Source organism: Schistocerca americana, chromosome 2, assembly GCF_021461395.2.
Source record: "Schistocerca americana isolate TAMUIC-IGC-003095 chromosome 2, iqSchAmer2.1, whole genome shotgun sequence".
Classification (NCBI taxonomy): Eukaryota; Metazoa; Arthropoda; class Insecta; order Orthoptera; family Acrididae; genus Schistocerca; species Schistocerca americana.
This window is the reverse complement of record NC_060120.1, coordinates 445508050-445534924: the sequence shown is the minus strand read 5'-3', so window position 1 is coordinate 445534924 and position 26875 is coordinate 445508050. Positions and strand designations below refer to the sequence as shown.

The following is a 26875-nucleotide window of genomic DNA, read 5'->3' as shown; positions in this document are numbered from 1 at the left end:
GCAGATGCCAAGGTGAGATTTATTGGTAAAATCCTGAAGTAGGTTGTAATTTACAAAACGTTTCATGAACCATTACATACAGCATCATTTGTCACTTTGAGAGCATTATGAAGTTAAACTTGAGGCTTTTCCACATTGTGATGGTCAGTAGTATACTTGAGCATCATTTGCCATTTAATAATAATAATAATAATAATAATAATAATAATAATAACAATAATAATAATAATAGGACATCATACAGATTATTCTTCTGAATATGTCAGTTTATAAATTACAAACTAAAGATTTGTTTGTATTAATAAATTTTACATTTTGATGGATTTTACGTCTGGTAGTATACAATCACGATATTACAAATATTGTTTTTATCAACATTATATTAGTTGTAGGTTACTTAAAACTATGAGCTTGACATACTTATGAAACACTTTTCATACAGATATAATACTCGTCTAGGGAATAAAAAGGGTTTTCAATTAGAATTCTTTTTAGCTGATCTTTTAATTTGTTAGTAGGAAGGGTTGTGAGACTTTTTGGTAGGGCATTGGCTAGCTTCAGCCCAGCATGAAGTGCATTTTTTTTTCATATAAAGCTGTTCTGTGACTATTTACATGGTATCTGAACATTTGCCTTGTATCATATTGGTGCAGGTCACAGTTGAAATTTCGATTTATTGTTTTCACAAGCAATATAACTTTCAATATGTACACACCTATAATGGTAAGCACACCTAATTTTGGGAACAGATTCCGACATGATTCTCGAGGTTTGGCACCACAAATAATTATGATAACTTCTTTCTGTAGTATTAATAATGTACTTAGGTTGGCTTGAGTTGTTGCACCCCATATTTCTACAGCATATTTTACGTTTGATGAGAATAGGGCATGATAAGCAGTTTTTAGTACACCCCTGTCCTTACAATATTTGCTAATCATATTTATAGGAAACACATTCTTCGACAGCTTACATGCTAAGGAATCAATATGCATGTCCCATTTGAGGCTGTACTGGATTGTAATTCCCAAGAACTTTGTCCATTTTTCCTTTTATACAATGGCATTTCCTATGGATAATTTCATGTCAAATTCTATTTGTTTCCTTGTCTTAAATTCCATCATTGCAGTCTTTGAAGCACTTACATTTAGATGGCTTTCATTAAAATACTTGACTATTTCATTAGTTACACTGTTGCACTGTACCTCCAGACTCTCATAGTCTTTGTGTTTACACACTATTGATGTGTCATCTGCATACAATATTTTTGTACAGTTAGGAGAACAATACTGTATACCATTAACATAAATCAAGAAAAGAAGGGGTCCCAAGACAGAACCTTGAGCCACTCCATATTTGATGTCTGTAATTTTAGATTTGTAAGACCCACTGTTTGTTTTAAACAAGACAAATTATTTTCTATTGCTCATATACGATTTTATTAGCTCGTAGCCAGTTCCTCTGATAGCCAGGTTCCACAGCTTGTCAAGTAATATGGTGATGTTGACACAATCAAAAGCTTTTTCTAGATCAAGGAACACTCCAGTTGCATACTCCTTGTTCTCTATGGCTGTTATTATTGTGTCTATTAATTGTGCTGCTGCTACTGCTGTTGACTTGTTTTTCATAAAGCCATTCTGATTTTCAAATATTAAATTGTGTTGACTCAGGAATGTCATTAGTCTAGTATAAATAACTTTCTCAACTACCTTAGAAAATGCAGGTAAAATTGAGATGGGGTGGTAGTTTTCAATTTTAGATTTGTCACCTTTCTTGTGAATCTGGGTCACTTGTGCTGTCTTTAGGCTATCTGGGAAACAATCTGATGCAATTATATGTGCTCCAAAAATTTTGGAACCAGTTATTAGTATTTTATGTTTTTATTTTTTTCCTGTATGTGCTTAAATCAATGTGTATCAGTTTTCCAGAGAACACCTACCGTATTTACTCGAATCTAAGCCGCATTTTTTTCCGGGTTTTTGTAATCCAAAAAACCGCCTGCGGCTTAGAATCGAGTGCAAAGCAAGCGGAAGTTCTGAAAAACGTTGGTAGGTGCCGCCACAACTAATTTCTGTTGTCAAATATATGTAGCGCTACACAGGCATGCTTTGTAGGTGTAAAGATAAATACTGGCACCAAAACCTCTGCGTCAGTAAATAAATTTAAAAAAAAGGTGGAAGACGAGCTTTTTTTCTCCACCCCGAGTTTCGATCACTGCATTTTCATACATTATCCAAAGAAGGAAGTACAAATTCCGTATTGTTCATCTTCTAATGTAGCAGAATTTCAATGTATTACAAAAATCCGACTAGCAAGACTGTTTGGGATGTTTGTCAATATGGCCAACTCTACGTTCTGAATTTTTTCCTACCTGTGAGAAGAGATGGTTGCTAATAGGAACCTGATGAAATGTGAATCACATGCAGTATTCTCTTCACCATAAGAATAATACGAATATAAACATTTTGCCATGTATTCTTTTGTGTTTGCTGCTATCTCATTTAAATCCTGTCTGCCTTATAAACTACGAAACTAGAGTGAGACAATAGCAAACGCGGAAGAATATACATATCGTGTCATGTTTATATTCGTATTATTCTTATGCCTAATAATGATACAGTCAGAAATGAAGCACGTCAACTGACTAGATTTTTAAATCTATGGTGACTAATTCCTGTGCAGAATTTGATGTACTAAAGAAGCGGCCGCAAAGATTTTCAAACGGAGAAAAATTTTCGCTTAACTCTCGTTCAGAACATGTTCTATCTTATGCAGTCTATTATTTGGTTCTTGTTGATAATTATCAAAGAAAGCAGCAGTGTAAGTAACAACAAATAGCAGTCTCTTGCCATTGTTTTGCTAATGAGACGATTCCACTCTTTTTTTTTAAAAAAAAAAAATTGTATGCGGCGGTAGCGCGCACAAAAGCAAGCCATGCCGCGAGCGGCGACAGGCCATAAACACGCAGTATCAGAATGCGACAAACAATGCATGACACAGTACAGTAATGCATTTTCAGTTTAGAGTGACGTAAACACCTATAACAAAGAAAACGGCACTTATCAGCTCAAAAGAAAATAAGCAATCGATTCAAACCAGACGAAGCACGTGAAAAAGGAAGGGTATCCGTATAAATACGGACGGAGCGCGTGACTCATAGCAATGGCTACCTGGTAAAGCTTAACTGCTAAGCTTACGACTCGAACCAAACTACTGTAGCTGTATCATCATTCATTTGACCTAAATTGTGTCCCATATTACAATGGACCAACTTTGTTTCGATTTGGAGGTGCGGCCTAAAACTTTTCTTTCCCCTTGAATTTCGAGTCTCAAATTTCAGGTGAGGCTCAGATTCGGGAAATTTTGTTTCCTTTATTTCGAGTCTCATTTTTTAGGTGCGGCTTAGATTTGAGTGCGGCTTAGATTCGAGTAAATATGGTAGCCTATTCTTTTCAATTACTGATGTTAGTTTTCAAGAGTACATGTACTCTTCATTATTGCTGGTGGGACAGTGTTCTGGTATGTCATTTACATGTCACTTGTGCAGTCCTAATGGAATGAAATGAATTGCTGGCATTGAAAAAGGAGTTACAGTGCTCTGAAGCCAATACGCAAATGAATAATATCTGGTAGCTGTAGGGTGAAATTTTTCCCTCACATAAGTTCAGCATGAGTTAACAGAGGAGCTGGAAAAATTCAGAGTTTTGTGATTTCTCATTATTGAATAAACTCCAAGAGGGTAAAATCAGAAAAAAGCTACACTTATACAGAGGCATAAGACAAACCTGCTTCCCACACATCTTCCCATGAAATGGATGGGATGGGAAGAAATTATTCTGACTGACTATTTGCTGTCTGTCCTACCATGTGCTAACCATCCAAGTACAGATGTAGATGTGAAACTTGCTATATGTAGTGTACCTACATTGGGATTCCTGAAAGACTGTAATTTTTTCATTGTCCATCTCTCTCTCTTACTCATGATTTATAGGAAGATAAACCTAACAAGACTATGCATGTAGTATATAACCAATGTTATCTCAGTAATTTCAATTTTTTAAATGTTCCCTTGTTAACAGTTTTCTTCTATTAGTCACATCTCTTGTTTCAGATGCCTCTATGGTAGGATGTTTCGTGGAGACACTCTGTCTTTTGTGTGAAGCAAAAAAGTGTAAATTGTATCTCCATACAGCATTTATTACAAGATTGGAATGGGGTTTTATTTAGTAGGAGGAAAAACCTACTCCATTAAGATTCCTTCTACAAAAATACTATGTCACGAAGATGAAGATGATATTGAAGGAAATTTAGACGGAGAACATGTAGCTGTGCATAGCCAGATGACAAATGGTAGTGAAACACAAGGTATCAGATATCATCAGATTAGTCATGAATTTTATTTAAGCTCAACTCATGCAGGGGAGAAAAATGTACTGATGGTTGATTAACCACAGTAGATGAAATCAACTCACAAGTGACCCCAGGGAACATTTTTCCCCAAGATAATAGTGAAAGACATGCTAGCATGGATTTCAAAAAATCTTTTGTTTGTCGTCACATGAACAGAACCGATCACGAGTCATCATTTCCGAAATGCAGGTAATATTAAAACTTATTTGTGACCTAAATGTGAAGAAGCACGATTTTAACACAGATTTGTACAAAAATAAGCTAGATCAGAAGTTCTTGTCCATAATTAAAAATCAAAAGGAAAGGCTTAGCAGTATAGCTGAAGTTCATAATAATTTACAAATCATGCAGACAAAAATCACAGAAACCATGACAGTTGTGCATGGGTATGTGGAGAGGTGGAACAATTGAAACTAGGTCATGAATTCGTGAAAAAATACCAAGAACATATGGACAAGGGTATGAAGAAACTAATTGAAAGAGTCGAGGTTGGATTATTCGATAGTGACACTACGCTTGCACAAACGTTTATACAAGAGCATAAAATGTACATAGATGTCATGGAAGAAGTGATAATGCAGAAGAAAAGCAAAATAATTGTTAAAATTGACTCAGATATGAATGCAGCAGATGAGAGAATGGTAGTGGAGTTCAAAGGGGCTGATCACAACCAATAATCAAAGCTGAATAGATCTGACTGGAAGTGGGAAAGCTTACCTGGTGATGAAGAAAGCGAATATAATTTGCAACATCCAATACCAATGACAGCACCAGCCTAAGTTATGTAGAATATGAGCAAGCATTTCTTGACAAATATTGGTCAATCCCTGTACAAGAAAAGTTGCTTTGTGAGGTGTTTACCCTCAGACCTTTAACAGTAAACAGGGAGGATTGCATCAATATTTTGAAAAATATCTCAATAAGACATGTCACTGGATGAATCCAGTATCACATGTTGAATCTTAAAGGTACTCAAGAGCTGGTTGTCACCACATTTCAAAAAAAAAAAAAAATTGGTGACAATAACAAAAACAATCTCAAGTGCTTCCTCTCTAGTCTCGTCTTGTTCAATCTCATTTATGAAGAGGGTTAACCTCCAGCTGAGAACAGGAATATAAAGGCTGATACATCACATAATGGAAACCACTATAACAATAACAGTGGACACAACCAGCATAACAAAACAAGAACTACGTCAAGACAGGAAACTACGAGTACCAAAAAATGGGATAGGAGAGAACATGATTCTGGTTACTGTGACCTGGTACCTATGGAACAAAGGGTCCACATACCAGAGTTCTAGATCCACTGTCAGTGGACACTAAAAATCCATATAGTAATTGGCCACAGGAGGGAAGTGATGAAAGAAAAAATGGTAACAAATTTAACTTGCCCTCGATAGATAATTTGTTGTGCTGTCTGTGTTGAAGCAAGCTGGGATATTTTTACTTCCCCTCTTGTTTTGCCATCTGCCTCCTTAAAATTCATTTTTTCAAGTCTAACTAATTACGATTAATATATATGGGTATAAACTGTATTTACATAAAAAGAAAGGCTGGTCCTCAGTTTTAAAGAATATAACACCAGATCTAATTTTGTGCTTAGTTTTGTGCATGTAATTGATTTTCTAATTTATTTTGACTATTCCTAGTTAATATTTTTGTTATAGGGTGAAATCAGTAATTGTTTCATAACTTACATTCTATTGTTCTGTAATAATTGTAAACATTTGGGAGATGAAATACTAGTAATCCTAAAGTATCTATTTGGCTCTTTCTGAAAACATAGTAATTAACAGTTTTGTCAAAACTATTGTTTGCATGACGATATCTGTTAATTTCATCATTTAAACAAATAATTCGACCTAACCCTGGTAGTAGAAGAAACTGTTGAAAAGAACAAATTTTTTGATGTATTCAGTTAAGTTAATGAGTTAAGTTTAAATTGTAATTTCTGTAAATTTAACTCCGAACAATGTGCAGTTTCAGTACCTATTATTGTGAGGATATATAAGGGCCCGATGTTTGGTCCCAAGACAGTCAGTCCACAGCTGAGTTCCAGACGAGGAGCCTGTATTGGTTGGATCAACAACAATGCATCCGTGAAATAAGTGTAACAAAATTAGGCCGTGTGTTAAAACAATGACAGTGTCTGTTCCATACATACCTTGTTATTCTTCAAGAGCAGTGTGGTTAGGTTTTTACTGCTCGTACATGTTCAATAGTAAACTATTGTAGCAGTATGTGGATGTTCACCTGCAAACTATCAATGAGGCTTATCGAAAGTTAAACAATAGTGCACTGGCCATATTAAATGTGTATATAAAAGAAAGAAAGAAAGAAAGAAAGAAAGAAAGAAAGAAAGAAAGAGAGAGAGAGAGAGAGAGAGGACAACCATCACGGTGCTAATTGTACGAAGTGGCTTCCTTGGACTCTGCTGTGATGGTGATGTAGGGTTCGTCGTAGTCTACAAAGAAGTAGACGGGAACTTATATGGCTCCTTTGATGTGGCTCTGGCGGGAATAAGATGCACATGAGGTCATGATGCTGCATGGACATACTGACAGGCTACAGTACTGTGCAACAGTTATGCACTAACAATACAGAGAGGCAACTGGACTTAGAAAATCAATACACCCACTGCAGGGACAATATGTATGAAAACATCAGCTGAATTAAGGGGAGCACACACAAGAGGTTAAATATTTTAATTAATATTATAGTAAAAAAGAATTTTGGAAAATTAATATAAAATAATGGGTAAAAAGTAAAGACGCTGACACATGTAGGACGACCAAAAAAAAAAAAAAAAAAAAAAAAAAAAAAAAAAAAAAAAAAAAAAAAAAAAAAAAACAACTCATTATATCAGGCCAAACAATACAGGATATTGATCCCCACCAGGTCAAGGACCTAATATAGAAAATGTAATGTGATGTGATGTCTACTCCGAACAGTGATAAACATACCCTAAGCAACCAGCAAAGTTCATCACTGCTGTATACTGTCATCCTGTAAAGTCTGGACAATGTCTGTATACAGTAGGGGGCAGTTGTAGTGTACCTAAACTGGAATACCTGAAAGACTAATTTTTAAATTGTTGTCTCTCTCTTTCTCATGTTTATAGGAGGATAAACCTAACAAGATTATACTACACACTGAGGCGTAGCGCCGTATAACGATTGTGCCTTGGAGGTGGTTAAGCGGGAGATGTGTCTCAGAGCTGGATAGTGACAGACGGTGATGTGAGACTCGACATGCACATAGTTTATGTGTCAGTCAATAGAGGACAATATTGGATAGGGGGAATGTGATTTTAGCTTCCATTGTGCCCACTAGAGTGCACTAAAGTAATAGAATGGTTTTCATTAACTGTTGTAGTATTTTCATAAAGTGTTATTTCTTTTTGTGTATGTAAAATGTTATAAATGTGTTTTAGCAGTATGAATGATGCGTGAGTGTGGGTTAAGGTTAGTATGAAGATAATTGTTTAACAAGTTGTGTAGTAGGATTTAGTGTGGGAACATTTCGAAGAAGTATGGATATGGACAAAGGGGATTTTTGTAGAATAGATTTATGAAGTAAGTTTATGGTAAAGGGAAAGTTAATTCAGGTATAAATAACAATAGTAAATAACTTTATGCATAAACAAAACTTCAGTACATTAGATAATTATGTAGGTAAAAAGTGCAGTCATGAGGTTTACTATTTTGTGATTGGTTACGGATGAAAAGTGCGGACTGATGTGGGAGAATGTTGTTTTGCTATTGGCTGTTAAGTAAACTGAACAATGGTAAAGCAATATTCTTTGCATGCCTTTCTCTGCTGGTAGAGAAGACAGAGTATTCTAGAGAGAGTCGAAGCCTAGCCATGAAAGAGATCGGACATGTGCAGTAGTAGTTTCGGTGAAAACGATAAGTTGCCGGATCTATCAGTGTTTCATACATCAAAAGTGTTGGAAAGTGATGGCATAATTATTCTGATGTGTGTGTAGAAATTTTGGAATTTTTAAGTGAATTTTGTGATGCGAAAAGACATATATTCCATGTGGCGTATTGAGCAGGTGGGTGGCTAAAAACTGTGACTGCATTTGGTACCGACAGACTTAATATTTGGCGAGCATTCTCAAACAAAAACAGTATTTTTGTAGCTATTACGTTTTTGGAAATGCAAACCCATGAACTTGCTAATGTGAATGAAAGGGATTATGAATGACTGTGTTAAGACTAGCATGGGCTTGGCAGTGATACTTGTTCACCTAAGTTTCAGAATATATTAATTGTGGACAAAATTTCCAACCTTTCATTTCATGTTTCTCCTGAAATGTAGATTAGCGACTTTAATTGCAGCCTGGTTCACGTCGAAGTACAGTAGGTTTCACTCGGCTTACCTACTGATGGTCTGCTGAGACAATGTTCACAGGTAGGTGCAGGTCCATCGTAAAGGGGTGGAAAGAACCGCACCGCTGCAACATGGTATAGAATCAATGTTGTCTCAGTAACCTCAATTTCTTTAATGTTCATTTGTTAACAGTTTTCTTTTATTAATCACTTCTCTTGTTTAGGATGCCTCCATGGTAGGATGTTTCATAGACATACTCTATCTTTTGTGTGTAAACTTGCATCTCAACATAGTGTTTATTACAAGTTTGGAGTGGGGTTTTATTTAGCAGGAGGAAAAATCTATGTCCAGTAAGATTCCTTTTACAAAAATTTTGTATCATGAAGATTATGGTTTATCAACGTGACACAGTCAGAAGAAATATATCTATCTAGTAAGAGGAAGGCCACAGAAGATGATTCTGGAGCTGCTGCTATCAAGAAGAAACCAGGTAAAGCGATGACTTCCACGGACATTACTTTACAAGACATGAATGAGAATTGTTGGTGTTTCAAGTGATTGTAACAATAGCAGCTGTTTGGTCTGCTGCCCTCCCCACATATCTTCAAAGCCTTATCGTTATATATACAAATTTTAAAAACAATAACTAAATCACATTGCCCCTATTTCATATACTGTTTGATATGTTTAATGAACAAACTGTTTGGACAGACAGCTGGCACACCTGTGAAGAGCCGTGGCAGTGGTGGGGGCAGGTAAGCTCCAGACTGCTCGATGTCTCTGAGTGAGCGCCTGCGTGCACACAGCTGTGATGCAGCTGTAGGGCGTGAGGGGGCAGAAGCAGCACGTGGGCGGAAGCTGCGACCTCCTGAGGATGGCGGAGGCAACGAGCTGCCATGCGCTACACAGTCCAGCACTCGCTGACGCTGCAGGGTTGTCAGACGGCTCTCAGTGATTAGGCCTGCACACACACACACCCCACACCACACATGTGCTTGGCAGGTGGTGAACCCACACAGGTATCTGGCTAAATGCGTTAGTGGAAAACAAAGAATTAACACCCTGAAGGTACAGTTCTACATGAGTGAACTTCTGTTAACATATTATGAAGATTCTTGGAGAAAATTGGGAAAGATCGTAAACATAAGCTTCAGACATTCTTTTTTATGTTAATATTTGTATTTTGGTAGAATGCTATGACAACTTTCCAATTTACAGTAACATTAAAAAGTTTTGAAATTTAGGACACAAAGCCGAATTTATTAGTAACAAACCAAAACATATGGGTAATATGGTGAACAAAAAACGATTTAAACAACAAAATTATAATTAGTTTTCAACTACACTAAGTGTCAGTGACTTAGAAAATGAATTAAAAAATAGTGATGTGTAAAATGGTTGGTTGGTTGATTTAGGGAGGGGGGGGGGGGGAGGGGGACTAAACAATGGTGTCATCAGTCCTATTGGGTTAGGGAAGGATGGAGCAGGAAGACAGTCATGCCCTTTCAAAGGAAGCATCCTGGCATTTGCCTGAAGTGATTTAGGGAAATCACAGAAAACCTTAACCAGGACGGCTGGACGCGTGTTTGAACCGTTGCCCTCCTGAATGCGCGTCCAGTGTACTAACTGCTGCGCCACATTGCTAGGTGTAGGAAATGAATAAAAAATAATAGTGAATGAGGAAAATAAAATTGGTGTGTTTGAAAGAATAAAACTTGGTAATTAATCAACAATATTCCACTGATAAGAACAGTTTCTTTGTGAACTTTAAATTCTTACAAGTGATACTAATGTTTTGTCAGACATGCACTTACTGTGTATTAGTGAACACTGGCTAAAAGAGTCAGAATTACCTTATCAGTATATGCAAAACTTCAGATTAGTCCACCACTATTCTAGGAAAAATTACAAAGGTGGTGGAACTTGTATTTACATAATAAATAGCATTAGCTGTGAACCTTTCCATCCCTGTGAAGTGTATTCCTTAGACAAAGACATCAAAATAGCTGGGGTAGTACTTGCCAATCTACATATGTATATAATGTGTGTATATAGATCACCTAGTGGTAACTTTTCAGTCTTCCTCAGAAACTTTGCACTATTGCTAGAGAAAGCTTGTCACAACAACTCAAAAAATATAATAATATGTGGTGATCTCAACATTGATCTCCTTGAAGAATCTGCTCAAAAGTCCCCATTAGTAAATTTAATGATGTCATTCAACTTAAATATGAAAGTTATATGTCCTATGAGATTAAACAGCTGTCTTGATCAGGTTGCTACTAACACTAATTGCACTGTAAAAATTATAGATGTTGGTTTTTCACCCGTGCGGTTCTAGGCGCTGCAGTCAGGAACCGCGAGACCACTACGGTCGCAAGCTCGAATCCTGCCTCAGGCATGGATATGTGTGATGTCCTTAGGTTAGTTAGGTTTAACTAGTTCTAAGTTCTAGGGGACTAATGACCTCAGAAGTTGAGTCCCATAGTGCTCAGAGCCATTTGAACCATTTTTTTGGTTTTTCAGATCACAGTGCACTAACAATATATTTTAATCCACTACTCAATGTACTCCCAACAGGAGAAACAGTTATTAAATGTAGAAGTTATAGTGATAGCAACATAAACAACTTTGTACTTAGCTTAGAGAAAGAAGACTGGCAAAGTGTATTTACTTCCTCAACAACAAATGAAAATTATGACAATTTTCTGCAGATATTTGAATATTACTTTAATTGCCATTTCCCAGAGAAAACAAAGACCATCACTAACAAATAACAGAATGCTTGGGTCACAAAAGGTATTAAAACTTCATCAGAAAAGATGAGGCTGCTGCACAGACTTAGCACTGGACAGTGGCAAATCCAAAGAGTTCAAGGTATACTATAAAAATTACAAAAACACATACAGGAGAGTTATCAAATGGGCTAAAAAAGCTCATAATGATAAAACAATTAGGTGCTCTTCCAACACATGTAAGACCATCTGGGGTATAGTAAATGAACAGACTGGTAGAAAGTTAAGGATAGAGGATAAAATAACATTAAATATAGAAGGACTAAAGACTGAAAATGCACATAACATTGCCAATAAATTCAACAGCTATTTTTCAGAAATTTCCACAAATCTCCTAACCAATTCTTCAAATACTGTTCACTCTCCTCCCACAAATCTCCTGACTAGCTCTCCAAACACTGCACACTCTTGTCTCAAAAATAATACTCCTCTGAACTCCTTTTTCCTATCTCCTACAACACCGTATAAATTGAAGACATTATTAAAAAAAGAGTCAAAACGATTTATTCTGCAGGGCATGATCTGATACCCTGCTTCTTACTTCATAAGTGTTCAAATTACATCAGTGGACCCCTGCCAAATATCATAAATACCTCATTTCTAGAGGGAACATTTCCAAACCAGCTAAAACTTGCTAAAATTATACCTCTCTACAAGAAGGGAGAGAAAATGGACATGACAAACTATAGGCCAATTGCTATACTATCTGTCTTCTCAAAAATACTTGAATACTGTATGTTAACTAGATTAGAAATATGTTTAAATTCTAACAACATAATCACATCTTCCCAATACAGATTTAGGAAAAATAGGTCCACCACACATGCTTTGTATGCATTTCTAGAAAAGTGCTCAAGTTTTGTTGACCATAAACAACCTGCTGTCAGTATATTTCTTGATCAGTCCAAGGCCTTTGACATGGTCGACCACAAGCTGCTGCTTATGAAACTCCATAAGTATGGTATTAGAGGTGTAGCCCACAATTGGTTCCATAGCTATCTTAGTCAAAGAAAGTAATGTGTAGAAATAAGAAAATCAGAGACATTCAGACACTGCAGGTCAGATATACTACATACAACAAATGGCGTCCCACAGAGATCTGTCCTTGGCCCTGTTCTTTTCATATTGTTCATAAATGATCTCCCAGAACACATACCAAATGCCAGCTCCTTTCTGTATGCGGACGACACAAATATCCTGATAACCAGTAGAGGTGACACATTGCAAGATGCAGTTAATGAAACTACTCGCCATTTACAATCGTGATTCGAAGCAAATAGACTACTCATAAATACTCAAAAAAACTGTAAGTATGAACTTCCATGCTAGACAGAATCTAACCCCCTTCAATGCTGTTATAGTTATCGGCAAAGATGACATTATGAACAGGCAGGACACCAAATTTCTTGGACTTACCATCAGACCATCAGTAACACACTAAATTGGAAACCACATATTGAGTCATTGTCACAAAAGCTTAGTAAAACCTGCTGTCTATTAAAATCATTAAAAGACACAGCCAGTGTACATACTTTGAAGCTGGTGTATCATGCCCTGTTTGAGTCTGTCTTGAGCTATGGCCTAATCTTCTGGGAAAAGAGCTATGATTCTCCCACAATTTTCAAGTTACAAAAACAAGTAGTAAGAATAATGAAATGTAAAAAAAGAACTGAACACTGTAAACTACTATTTAAACAGCTAAAAATCCTGCCACTGCCATGCCTCTATATATTGGAACTAGCTTGTCTTACAGTACAGCACTTGGACGCCCTCGACAGAAATGCAGACCGTCACACATGGCACCAGAAACAAAACACAGTTACAAATTATAGCCCACAACACAAAATTATATGCAAATGGGGTTAAATGTATGGGCATTAAAATATTCAACCACCTCCCAACAGACATAAAAACAAGCAAAAACCCAAAAATAATGAGAATTAAACTAAAGGAATTGCTACTAAATCACTGTTTCTATTCCATACATGATTTTCTTAAAACAAAATTGTAATTACTTGCAATAAGCTGTTTATTCAGTTGTAGATGTTTCTACTTAGTAAGATAATTTAATTATTGTATCTTATCTACATTCTGTCTGTATCTCATATGTATTCTGCTACGTGGACTATGTACCACAGTATTTTAGTTACTTGTAATAAGCTGTATATTCACGTTTAGATACTTCTACTTAGTAAGATAATTTAATTATTGTTTGTTACTCATATTCTGTCTGTATCTCATATGTATTCTGCTATGTGCAGTATGCACCACCGTCATCTCTCATCTGCTATGTGAGTTATGTGCCACTACTGTCATCTCTCGTCGTATACCATCTTAACATAATTTTTCAAATTCACTTGTCCTATATCATGATGTGCTTTGCTGTACAAATTGTATGATATACAGGAACAATAATAAATCAAATCAAATCAAAAGTCCTACTGAATGCTCGGCCACTCAAAAAGGTTTCGAATTGCCAACCACATTTTTGAGGGTAGTGTTTGGTTTGAATTTAATCCCATCCAGTGCTTGTGACATATGTCCATTTCTTGCATGCATAAAATATTGCCATCAAAATTTACTTTTCATTACTTTGAACATGGCATATAATACAGTTTTACTATCATATATTTTTCAAGAAAATATTATCATCTGTAACAACATATGGGAGGCCACTGCAATCTGGATCTTCCAATAAATCAAAACAGAAGTGATGCTTGAATGGGTGGTGGTGGTTGTTGGGATGTTTAAGGGGGACTAAACAGCGAAGGTCATCAGTCCCCCATTCCAAAATCAGGCAAGCCGAAAAGCAACAGAGCAGGTAAAAACCAAAGGGGGAGGAGACGTCCCTCCAGGCGCTAAAAGAACACAAATGCAGCAACAAACAATACAGACAAGAACAGGACAGAGGAACACCAGACAGAAAGAAACAGAAGAAACAGAAGAAAGGAAGATGGCTGGAGACTGGTTGACTGACCACGAGAACAAAAATGGGAAAGAGTCAACCATCGCACGGCACACCAGAACAGCAACAGACACAAGGACAAAAGACACAGAAAGGGAAAGGTGCAGGACCTCCCTAAATCGAACCATAAAACGGACTACCACGGATAAAATTTAAAACGTCATCAGCCATGGAGGCATCATCGGATAAAACCAGAGCCAAAGTGCCCGGGAGATTAAAAGAATGCCGGAGTGTGCGCAGTCGAGGACACTCCAGCAAAATGTGGCCGACCGTCAGCCGGGACCCACACTGACACAGGGGGGGATCCTCCTGACGCAACAGATGGCCGTGCGTCAGGTATGTATGGCCGATGCGCAGCCGACACAGGACCACTGAGTCCCTGCGAGAAGCCCGCAGGGAGGAACGCCACACAGCGGTCGTCTCCTTGACAGCCCGCAGTTTATTCGGGGCTGTCATGCCACGCCACTCAGCTGCCCACATCCCAAGCACCTTACGGCGCAACACCAGCTGCTGGTCGCGAGCCGGAAGGCCGATCTCCAAAGCTGGGGTGTCTATCGCCCCTTTGGCCAGCCTGTCAACACGTTCGTTCCCTGGGATGCCAACGTGACCTGGCGTCCAAACAAAAACCACCAAACGACCAGAGTGGGTAATGGTGGAAACAGACTCCCGAATAGAGGACACCAGAGGAGAAGAGGGATAGCAGCGGTCGATGGCCTGGAGGCTGCTCAGGGAGTCACTGCAGATGACGATGGACGCACCTGAGCAGGAAAGCATATGCTCAAGAGCGCGCAAGATGGCCACCAGCTCTGCAGTAAAAACACTACAGCCAGCTGGCAAGGAGCGCTGTTCAACATGGGCAGCGTGAGCAAAAGCGTAGGCAGTGCGACCATCAACCAGGCAACCATCAGTGTAGACAGGCTCACAGCCCGGAAATGAGGCGAGGAGCGCAAGAAAACGGCGACGGAGGGCCACAGGCGGAACCGAGTCCTTGGGTCCCTGTGCCAAGTCCAGACGGATGGACGGCCGGGACAAACACCAGGGAGGCGTAGGTGCACGGACCCGGAAGGGAGGCGGAAGAGGGAATGACCCCAGTTCTGACAGCAGGGACTGGACACGGACAGCTACGGAAAGCCCAGACCTAGGTCGCCGTTCGGGCAGATGGAGGACCATAGCAGGGAAAAGCAGGCGACGATTGGGATGGTCTGGCGAGCAATGAACGTGGACAGCATAGTCGGCGAGCAGACGATGGCGGCGAATCCACAGCGGTGGAACCCCGGCCTCCACCAGTAGACTATCCACGGGGCTCGTTCGAAAAGCGCCAGTTGCAAGCCGGACCCCACAGTGGTGTATGGGGTCTAACAACTGCAACACTGAGGGTGATGCAGACCCATAAGCCAGGCTCCCATAATCAAGCCGAGACTGCACAAGGGCTCTGTACAATCGCAGCAGCGTGCAGCGATCCGCACCCCAAGACGTGTGGCTAAGGCAGCGGAGGGCGTTGAGGTGCCGCCAGCATTTTTGCTTCAGCCGAGTAACATGAGGAACCCATGTGAGCTGGGCATCAAACACGAGTCCCAAGAAGCGGCAAGTGTCCACCACTTCAAGCAGGTGGCCGTCAAGGTAAAGGTCAGGATGAGGGTGGACCGTCCGACGCCTGCAGAAGTGCATAACCCGAGTCTTGGCAGCAGAGAACTGAAAACCATGAGCCAGAGCCCATGATGCTGCCTTGCGAACGGCGACTTGCAACCTGCGTTCGGCGACTCCCGTAGTCGTGGAGCTAAATGAGATGCAGAAGTCGTCGGCATACAAAGAAGGAGACACCGACGACCCCACTGCTGCAGCCAGACCATTAATGGCCACTAGGAATAGGGACACACTCAACACCGAGCCCTGTGGGACCCCATTTTCCTGTGTATAAGAAGAACTAGAGACGGCACCGACTTGCACCCGGAAAGAGCGGTGCAATAGAAAGGTTTGAATAAAAGCCGGGAGCCGACCACGAAGACCCCACTCATACAACGTGGCGAGGATGTGATGCCTCCATGTGGTGTCATACGCCTTCCGCAGATCGAAAAATACAGCAACAAGATGCTGACGTCGGGCAAAAGCCGTACGGACAGCAGATTCCAGCCGCACCAAATTGTCCACTGCAGACCGGCCCCGACGGAAGCCACCCTGGGATCGAGCGAGGAGACCGCGCGACTCAAGGACCCAACACAAACGCCGCCCCACCATACGTTCGAGCAATTTGCACAAAACGTTGGTGAGGGTAATGGGACGATAGCTGTCCACCGCCAGTGGGTCCGCACCGGGTTTCAAGATGGGGACAATAACGCCCTCCCGCCATTGCGACGGGAACACGCCTTCGCTCCAAATGCGATTAAATATCGCGAGAATGTGTCTCTGGCAGTCCCTGGAGAGATGCTTCAGCATCTGCGCGTGGATGCTGTCTGGGCCTGGTGCTGTATCAGGGCAATCGGCGAGGGCGGCGAGGAATTCCCTCTCGCTGAAAGGAGCATTGTATGTTTCAGAACGACGCGCGTGGAATGAGAACGGCGTCCGCTCGGCTCGCTCCTTTAGAGAGCGAAAGGCGGGGGGATAGGATGCAGTCGCAGAGCTCTGAGCAAAGTGCGCGGCTAGTCGTTCAGCAATGGCGGCAGCGTCCGTGCAGACAGCGCCGTCCAAGGAGAGCCCAGGGACACCCATAGGGGTCTGGGAGCCATAAATCCGCCGGATCCGGGACCACACGTGCGAGGACGAGACACGGGAGCCCAGGGAGGAGACGTACCTCTCCCAGCACTCCTGCTTACGCCGTGCAATAAGACGACGGGCGAAGGCACGGAGCCTCTTAAAGGCGATGAGGGTCTCCAGAGACGGGTGCCGCTTATGACGCTGGAGAGCCCGCCTACGGTCGCGAATAGCCTCAGCAATCTCCGGCGACCACCAGGGGACAGCCTTCCGCCGAGGGAGGCCAGAGGAACGGGGGATGGCAGCCTCGGCCGCCGAAATGATGGACGTGGTGAAAACACGGACCACCTCGTCAATGTCACCCTGTGGGGGAGACGCAATGGTTACAGCGGAAGTAAAAGCTGGCCAGTCAGCCCTGTGGAGAGCCCAGCGGGGCAAGCGCCCAGAAGAATGACACTGTGGCAGTGACAAATAGATGGGAAAATGGTCACTGCCACACAGGTCAGGATGCACCCTCCAGTGGAGGGATGGGACAAGTCCAGGGCTGCAAATAGAGAGATCGATGGCCGAGAACGAGCCATGGGCCACACTGAAATGCGTGGGAGCACCGGTGTTCAAGAGGCTAAGGTCGAGCTGAGCCAACACATGCTCCACGGCCCGACCGCGATCATCGGAGACAGTCCCACCCCATAGAGGATTGTGGGCATTCAAATCGCCCAGAAGCAGCAATGGTGGTGGGAGTTGAGCCAGCAGCGCAGCCAAGACATGGCGGGGGAGCTCCCCATCCGGAGGAATGTAAACAGAGCAAACAGTAATAGCCGGCGAGAGCTCAACCCTGGCAGCAACTGCCTCTAAAGGCGTCTGAAGGGGTACTGGCGAGCTACAGACAGAGTGGTGAACAAAGAGGCAAACCCCACCTGACGCTCGTTGACAGGCAGCACGGTTCTTATAGTATCCCCGATAACCGCGAAGGGCGGGGGTCCGCAGTGCAGGAAACCAAGTTTCCTGCAGAGCAATGCAGAGAACAGGGGAATCACTCAGAAGCATCCGGAGCTCTGGCAGGTGGCGGAAATAACCGCCGCAGTTCCATTGGAGAATGGAAGCAGGAAGGGACTGGGAGGGCGTGAAGGCGACTAAGAAGCAGACAGCGCTTCAGAGCCAACCGCCGCCACTAGGGGAGAGTCAGCTGAGTCCATAGGAGAGGCCCCCAAGGGTTCCGTGAGGGCGAGATCCGCGGCAGAGGCGAGGATCTCCACCTCATCCCCGGAGCCAGGACTATGTACAGCAGGCGGTGCTGAAACCGCCGGAACGTCCTTCTTCTTGGACACATTCCGTTCCTTCTTCTCGTGTCTGCCCTTAGGGTGAGAGGGCTGGGAGAGCTTCTCTGAAGGAGCGTCGGAGGCTGACGACGACGCAGAAGCCCTACGACCAGCAGGTGGCGGAACCTTCAGCCACTGGCTGACATCTGGCTGGGAAGGAGAAGAAACGGAGGAAGGGACAGCCCCGAGGGACCCCTTCCGCGAGAGAGGAACCGGCGGAGGCAACGCCGCCGGAGAAGGAGGGGGAGGAATCGAGCCTCCCGGTTGTGGGGCAGATGTCACTCCCGAAGTAAGCTTGGGGGGAGCGACAGAAGAGGGTTTGCCCCCAACTGCTAAGGGGGCAAGAGAGGAAGGCTTGCCCCCAGGCACGAGGGGGGCAGACAGAGATACATGGCCCCGAGGGCCCACTGAAGGCGGCACAGATGAAGCGACAACCGTCGCTCGTGCGGGCGACGATAACGTGGCTGCAGCATAAGATGTCCGAAGGGAAGCAGGATACAACCTTTCATATTTCTGTTTAGCCTCTCGATAAGTAAGCCGGTCCAGGGTCTTAAATTCCATGATCTTCCGCTCCTTATGAAGAACGGGGCAATCCGGCGAGCATGGAGAGTGGTGCTCCCCACAGTTAACACATACAGGCGGAGGTGCACATGGAGAATCAGGATGAGAGGGGCGTCCGCAATCTCGACATGTAGCGCTGGATGGGCAACGGGAGGACATATGCCCAAACTTCCAGCACTGGAAGCACCGCATCGGGGGAGGCACGTATGGCTTGACGTCGCAACGGTAAACCATCACCTTGACCTTCTCGGGCAAGACATCACCCTCGAAGGCCAAGATAAAGGCACCGGTGGCCACCCTGTTTGTCTTGGGTCCTCGATGGACGCGACGGACAAAATGCACACCACATCCTTCCAAGTCGGCTCTCAGCTCGTCATCGGATTGCAACAAGAGGTCACGATGGTAAATAATCCCCTGGACCATATTTAAGCTACTGTGGGGAGTGACGGTAACAGGGACGTCACCCAGCTTATCACACAAGAGCAACGCTCGTGACTGGGCTGGGGAGGACGTCTTGAGGAGGATGGACCCATTCCTCATTTTTGACAACCCTGCCACTTCCCCAAACTTATCCTCCAGGTGTTCCACAAAAAACATAGGCTTCGTCGAAAGAAAGGAGTCACCATCAGTCCTGCTGCAGACAAGGTATTGCGGTACGTAAGGCTCCCGCTTGGCACTAGATCGGCGTCCCTCCCATGGCGCAGCCAATGAGGGGAACGTCTGAGGGTCATACTGCACAGCATCGAAGTCGACTCTACCTCGCTTAGAGACGCTGGTGGCCGTGCGACCACCAGCTTGATGTGATTTATTGCGCTTCATTGCGCCACATCCGCCCAGATGCCACCTACTCCGAACGAGGGCTCTCCCCAAGGGCGCCACCCAGCCAAAGCAACGGGTACCTGGCCGATATCCCGTTGCCCGGAGTCCCCGTGCCCCAGACAAGATGGGCACATACTCCTTGGCATGCATGGGGAGGAAACAGCTCAGGCATCTGTAGTGCGATCCCTGCGTGGTCAGGGGGCTACCACCAAGAGGGTACATGACGACCCCACCACAACGGACTGGCTACCGTGCTGGATTTTAGGTGTTGAAAGGGTCCACAGTTGTCGTAGGCGCTAAGAAGAAGAGTGCGCACAAGGCGAGAAGGAGACCACCCAGAAGATGTTGGGCGTAGTCCCCCCCACACGACAATAGGTAACATGCAAGATGGTGGAGCATGATGGACCAATACAAAAACACCACGTAAGGTGTCCTTCCCCAAATGGCACGCACTGACGACGGAAATTTGGAAGAAAAAAGGAGGTCAAACCCAAGAGGGGACCATCACAGAAGGCCGAAACGTTTGAGACTCCTTTTAGTCGCCTCTTACGACAGGCAGGAATACCGCGGGCCTATTCTTACCCCCGAACCCGCAGGGGGCGCTTGAATGGGTTCTTCATTTTGGCAGGAACAAAGAGTTTCCATTTTAAATGTGTTGTTCATGTTGCTATCTCCATTTCTCCTGTTTGTCCATATGTTTTTTTCTTCTAGATGACCTCAGACAAAATTATTTTTTACATCTCTCATTAATACTTTGGTGAAAGATTACTGTATCCTATAGTCAATAAAAATGTAATAAATTTATGTTTAAATATCTGAGAGGGTTAATGAATGGTTCTATAATTCATGAAACAATTTGATTTTTAAGGTAACAGTCATCATCTTTCTCCCTCTCCAGATCACTATTTCTGCAAACATTGGCATCTGTAATTCAGACATTACAGGAAATCAGGTTAGTCATAAATCAAGAAGTGCAGATCAGCAGGCAATAACTAAAGCTATAGTGTGAGGATTTTAGATTGTCAACTCAAATGCCTGATGAAATTAGTTTCAAGTTGACCATTACAGCTATATGAAACATGAACACAGTTATAAGGGTTACATTACTGAAAGTTACACATTTTCAACTTTATCAAAAAAAAAAAATCTGCTGGATTTGGTAAAATTCATTCCAAAACTAGACACAGAAGTATATTGTGATGTTATAATCAGTTTGCAAATGTAATTAGCCTTAACAATTCAGTTGCGGAAGTTAAAATAGAATGTTATTGAAGAAGAGACAGCTTTGCTACAAAATTGATTCTCATGAAATTTTATAAACTATGAGTATCTGGGGGGGAAATACAATTAATTTGAATTTTCCTAAATAAATTGGAAATATTTGGCTTAGCTTATAATACAAAACTGTCACATTAACATTTACATAATATTAAGCAACATTTATTAGTCGTGAAGAGAAAGATTCTCCACGATAATAGTACTAGAGCTAGTAGTAATAGTAGTGGTAGAAGTAGTAGTAGTAGTAGTAGTAGTAGTAGTAGTAGTAGTAGTAGTAAAAATATATTTGCAGAAAATAAAAGGTATAATTTTGTGAATTTGTGATCAAATACTTGTATCAAATGGAAAGTCATTTTCCATCATGTGAAAGTAATATTAGGCCTGTGAAAATTGAAATAGCATTTTAAAAACTATAAGGGGACTGATGACCTCAGATGTTAAGTCCCATAGTGCTTAGAGCCATTTGAACCATTTTAAAAACTGTAGTTTAAAATTGCTGCATTTGTTCCAAAAGTATAGTAAACTATTTGGGCACCACGTATGCTGAAGCACAGGAAGACTGCAGTAGATTCAGTTGTTGAGTTCATGACTGTTTGAGCACTCTAAAAACTGATTAATTAAATCAAATCCATACATTAATGAAGCTGTGGACTCTTTATTTGGAGAGAAAATAAAGGTTCAACCAGAAAATTGCAACAAATTAAACCTTTGAGAAAGAAGGCATTGCAGGACCAAATTTAATAAAAATATTTTAATAGGATCAACAACACTAAAATTAAATTTGTGTGCAGTAAATTTGAATGTTTTTTGAAAACATGCACTTCATGAATAACATAGCATAAAATGTAGTGAGAATGTACAGAGTGCAAAGCATAAGGGAATAAGGTAAATTTCAATTATGAACTGTATAATACTGAGTACTTATGGGGACACCAACATGAGTAATGCCTCTGACCAGACAACACACGTGGCAATATCTGGGTGGACCCCAGAGAAGTTTGTTCAGTTTATAGTCTTGCACCCTGTGGATGTCTTGTGCATCAGGCTATGAGCAATAAAGCAGTATTGTTACACAGCATCACCAGCCCCTTGAGATCGTACCTCAATGATTGGCATGACTGATGTGAATTATCAGTGTAATAACTGTGAACTAGTGCTCAAATACAAACTAAATACACCTATGGGAGTTGCTTCTCATAACAATGTATGATCTGGAATGTCATAACAACGGCCACCAATGTGTAGTCTACTGTAGGACTTTGTACAAGATTCAGCATCAAGTGCATTATTTCATGATTCAGAAGGACAGGTCAGACTAAATATGAACAATAAAGTGACTCCTACACCAACTGCACCAGCCGTGTTGTGAATGCTATTAGGAAATATGACTGACATGTATGGCAGATTGCAACAGACCATGCACTCCCATGTGCAATTACCACATTCGCAACCATGCCATGGGTGCCCAGTGGTACTTTGTCAATTATACCATTTTTCACGACAGCAGCAGTACAACCACAACCCAGTCATACTTCAGTTCAGTGCTCTGGCACACAACCTGCAAGTATACTAGGGGGACTTACCTGAAGTATAAGACTGCTTCTCAGTAGTTGCGCCACTGGTCCTTCAGTTGAAAATGTTCATGATAGGATTGTATCGCTTAATAAAAGAACTCTAGCAGTACTTTTCAAATGTTCACAGGAAATCCTTGTGCATATTTATTTATGGAGTTTGATTTTCATTGCTTAAGACCATGCCTCATGACAGACCAAAAAATGTGTACGCAGGTCTCCTTGTATTCACATTTAATAGATAACTTTAAAATATATACCACAAAAAGGCTGAGAATCATGCACTAATTGTCACACAAAGTAATTTTTCCTGCAGCAGATCAACAAATTGTCTACAAGGCACACAGAATGATGATAATAGTTTAAGGTACAGTGGCATGTTTACAAATGCTACTTGTTAATTCCATCACTGATTCTAATAGTCATTGCTGATATCCTTGAATAATCCCAAGGCTAGTTCAAACAACATCAAATCACACAGTGTAGAGACTACTGAAGTCTCACAGCAAGTTACATACTGATCAAGAATTAACTCCAAGAAAATCGAGAAGCATAATTACAGAATTGCACACATTTCGTCCTTAATATAGACGCACACTAGAATGTTATGTGATTTTCGTTATATGATTATTATTTGAAATTTCCATACGTCAGATTATTCTTTTTTAAAAAATGTAATAATGACTGTCAGCCTTTGTTTATCAAATTACTGATGCGAGCAGTAACTGTTAAAATATATTCAGAACCAATTCATGCTTACGCTGTGGGAACTTCTGACTTTTAGATACAGGATCAGTTTGATTAGTAAAATTTGGATATTAAAAATTACACAATTTTTAACTGTGGCAATTACATATTTGTTACTGGTATCATTGGGTTCAAAAAATTTAGTCCATCAATAGCATGTTAACATATTCCAGGAATTTATAATGGTTTGGTCACAATATAAGCTGAAAGTTTGGGATGGCTGAAATATTTAATTAATTATATCTTCTGAATTAATTAGGCTTGAACCAAAATAAACATGTCTTGGAAATGAGCAACAATTGGTCCACAGTTTAGAGATAATCTTCTTTTCTGAATCTATTTATTAGCTCACTAGATTTTTATGGATGCCATCTAGATCGGAAACTTTGAAATACAGTAACTTTTGAAATACATTGTTACCAGCAAAACTAATTAATAAAAAACATTCAGAACAATGAATTGTATAATCTGAATAAATAGTTTTAACAAGAGAAGTTAATTTACATTAGTTTGTAAATTAATGTAATTGTGCTCAGATAACTGATCCTAGTATCAACATTTTTGGGAAGAACAACAGCAAGAGAAGAAAAAACTGGTATACATCCTAGCTACTGTAATTAATAGTGTAAAATCAGAATAGGATGGTGGGGGCCAAACCTGCTTTGTCACAAACCCAAGTTGCTGCCATTTCAGCCAGAACAATCAGCACCTTCAGAATGAGATTTTCACTCTGCAGCTGAGTGTGCATTAATATGAAACTTCATGGCAGAGTAAAACTGTGTGCCAGACCGAGACTCGAACTTGGGACCTTTGCCTTTTGCGGGCAAGTGCTCTGCCAACTGAGGTACTCAAGCATGACTCATGCTCCGTCCTCACAGCAAGTTTCAATCAGCACTTCGGTTCATGACAGTAAAATCTGTGTTTACTTCATTGGGAATTTGGATGAAAGCATTCCATTTGTGACATTAATTTGTCACTTGGCAGAGAAGGCTGACATTAGTGGTGTCGTCTTTACACCACCCAAATAAAACAAATATGAAGAGGCAAAATCTGCATTACTCAAACACTTTCCAGCCACCCCAGAACAACAAGTAAAACAATCTACTATGAACACCTCACCAACAAGATGATGTCCCACCAGTGGCATGCGCTATAGAAACTAGTCAACACAAACCTCATGCCATATGCTGCATTATGGACTCTATGAACTGTTGAATTCTCACTGCAGCTACAACTCACCACGACTTCTCATGAGACAGAGCCACTAGAGAAGGAGCTCTGCCTGGTGGACAGAATATTCACTGTGTTACAGCACAGACAATTCATCAATGCTGTGGAAAATAACACATTACAGAACACTAGATCTAAGTTGAATGCCGCATGTGCCGAACTGCTCAGATCTGTGTTAAAAGTGCATGATGGTGACATCACAGACCCCTCCAAATACTTACGAGCATGGACAAAATCTCAATTACCATGATAATCACAGCATTTAGCCTTTTTGAGTTCCTATTCTTGTCCTATGGACTGAAGAAGGTAGCTCAAACTTGGAAACAGTTCATTGACAGAGTTTTCAAATTTGACTTTTGTTATGCTTATATGTATGGCATACTAACAATTTTTGCCACCCGCTAGCACCATAAATAGCATTCTGTACAAGTTCTTACTGCCCTGCAGGACAAGGGCAAGGTCGTTAATGAGGATAAATTGCAGCTGCAGAAAGCTGGACTGACCTTTCTCAGATGCTTGATCAAGCAAGGTGGCACAGTGGTTAGCACACTGGACTCACATTCTGGAGGACGGTGGTTCAAACCCTCATCTGGCCAACCTGATTTAGGTTCTCCATGATTTCCCTAAATCACATCAGGCAAATGCCAGGATGGTTCCTCTGAAATTGCATGGCTGACTTCCTTCCCCAACTTTCCCTAATCCAATGGGACCAGTGACCTCGCTGTTTGGTGCCCTCCCCCAAATCAACCAATCTTAGATGCTTACAAAACAACTACCATCTCCAAAGAATTACTGTGACCTACAATGCTTTCTATGCATTGTAAATGTTTATTGACATCACCTGCCACACATGGTAATAACACAAGTCCTCCCTCACCGACGTTTTCACCAGGTCGAATATGCAAGGAAAAAAATTAGAAGGGATTCACAAGATGCAAGAAGTGTTCAAACTAACCAAAGATTGCCTGGAAAAGGTGGGCACTTTAGACCACTCTCTCCTGATGCAGAGCTCACAGCACCATCTGACACTAGTGATTCAGTCATGGGAGTGATGTTACAAGTTGTTGTGGGTGAAGCACAACCACTTTGTTTCCACCTAAAAACACTCATGGCTTTGCATTTGATTGTGAATTACTCACTGTCTACAGTGGAGTTAGATATTTTAGAGAAAATGTTGGAGGAAGACATATTGTTATCTGTACAGATCACAAGCCACTTGCAGACACCACAAGGCACACCTCAAAGACATTAGTACTTGCCACTTGTGTCACCTTGATCTTGCTGCACAATATACGATAGATGTCCATCATCTACATAGTACTGACCACATGATACACACTGCCTGTCAAGAATCAATGTTTTTTCTGTATAGCTACACTACAACATAGTAGTGGAAAAGGAGAACCATGATGTGACCGTTATGGACTTACTTATCAGTGATTTCATCAATCTTTGCATAGAGCAGCAGGCAGTCGCTGGGACTAATGTCCAAATACTATGCATCTCAGAACACATTTTGACCGCTAGTACCCACAACCACGTGCTGCACGATTTTCTAGCAATTACACTACCTACAATACCTGAGGCTCACCCCAACAGTATGGCTCATCACCGAACATCTCATTTGGCCGAACGTAGAATGTGAAACCTAGGCACAAGTTTGTCCGGAATGGCAGTGTAGCGAAATTGGTCATCATACACAACCTCATGTACCACGGAGGATTGTGGATGGAAGCTTTGCCTTGTGTGCTACTAGGTTTCCGTACAACACTCAAGAAACACTTAAGTAGACCACTAGCAGAAATCCAATATAGAGAATCACTTACACTCCAAGCAGAGTTTGTTCTACTGACCCAGCCCTTGAACAGCAGACTTACCAGCACTAGTCCAGCAGGCAAAGAGCCATGTCAAACATACACAGGTGATACCATCTATCTCGTATTCGAACCAAAAAGTTTTCATGCACAAGGCACTGAGTAATTGTGAATTGTAATGCCCCAGGATGATATGATCTGGATAAATTTACAGCCACCCAACTCAGGCCCAGATGAAGTTTTAAAATGGGACACACACACACATTCAAAATTTTGCTCGATGGAAAAGTGTGATGGTCTCATTAAGCCACCTAAAACCAGTATGGATTCTGCACGAACAC

General features: G+C 41.5%; 1 protein-coding gene across 1 annotated transcript in view; it reads right to left on the bottom strand.

Moving 5' to 3' along the window:
• Window positions 1-26875, bottom strand: part of LOC124596100 (UPF0193 protein EVG1) — a 169195-nt gene that overhangs the window by 88965 nt on the left and 53355 nt on the right. The window contains exon 2 of the mRNA XM_047135106.1: window positions 9472-9708. Within this exon, the coding sequence (XP_046991062.1) occupies window positions 9472-9708 (237 nt within the window). The remainder of the gene's footprint in view (window positions 1-9471; window positions 9709-26875) is intronic.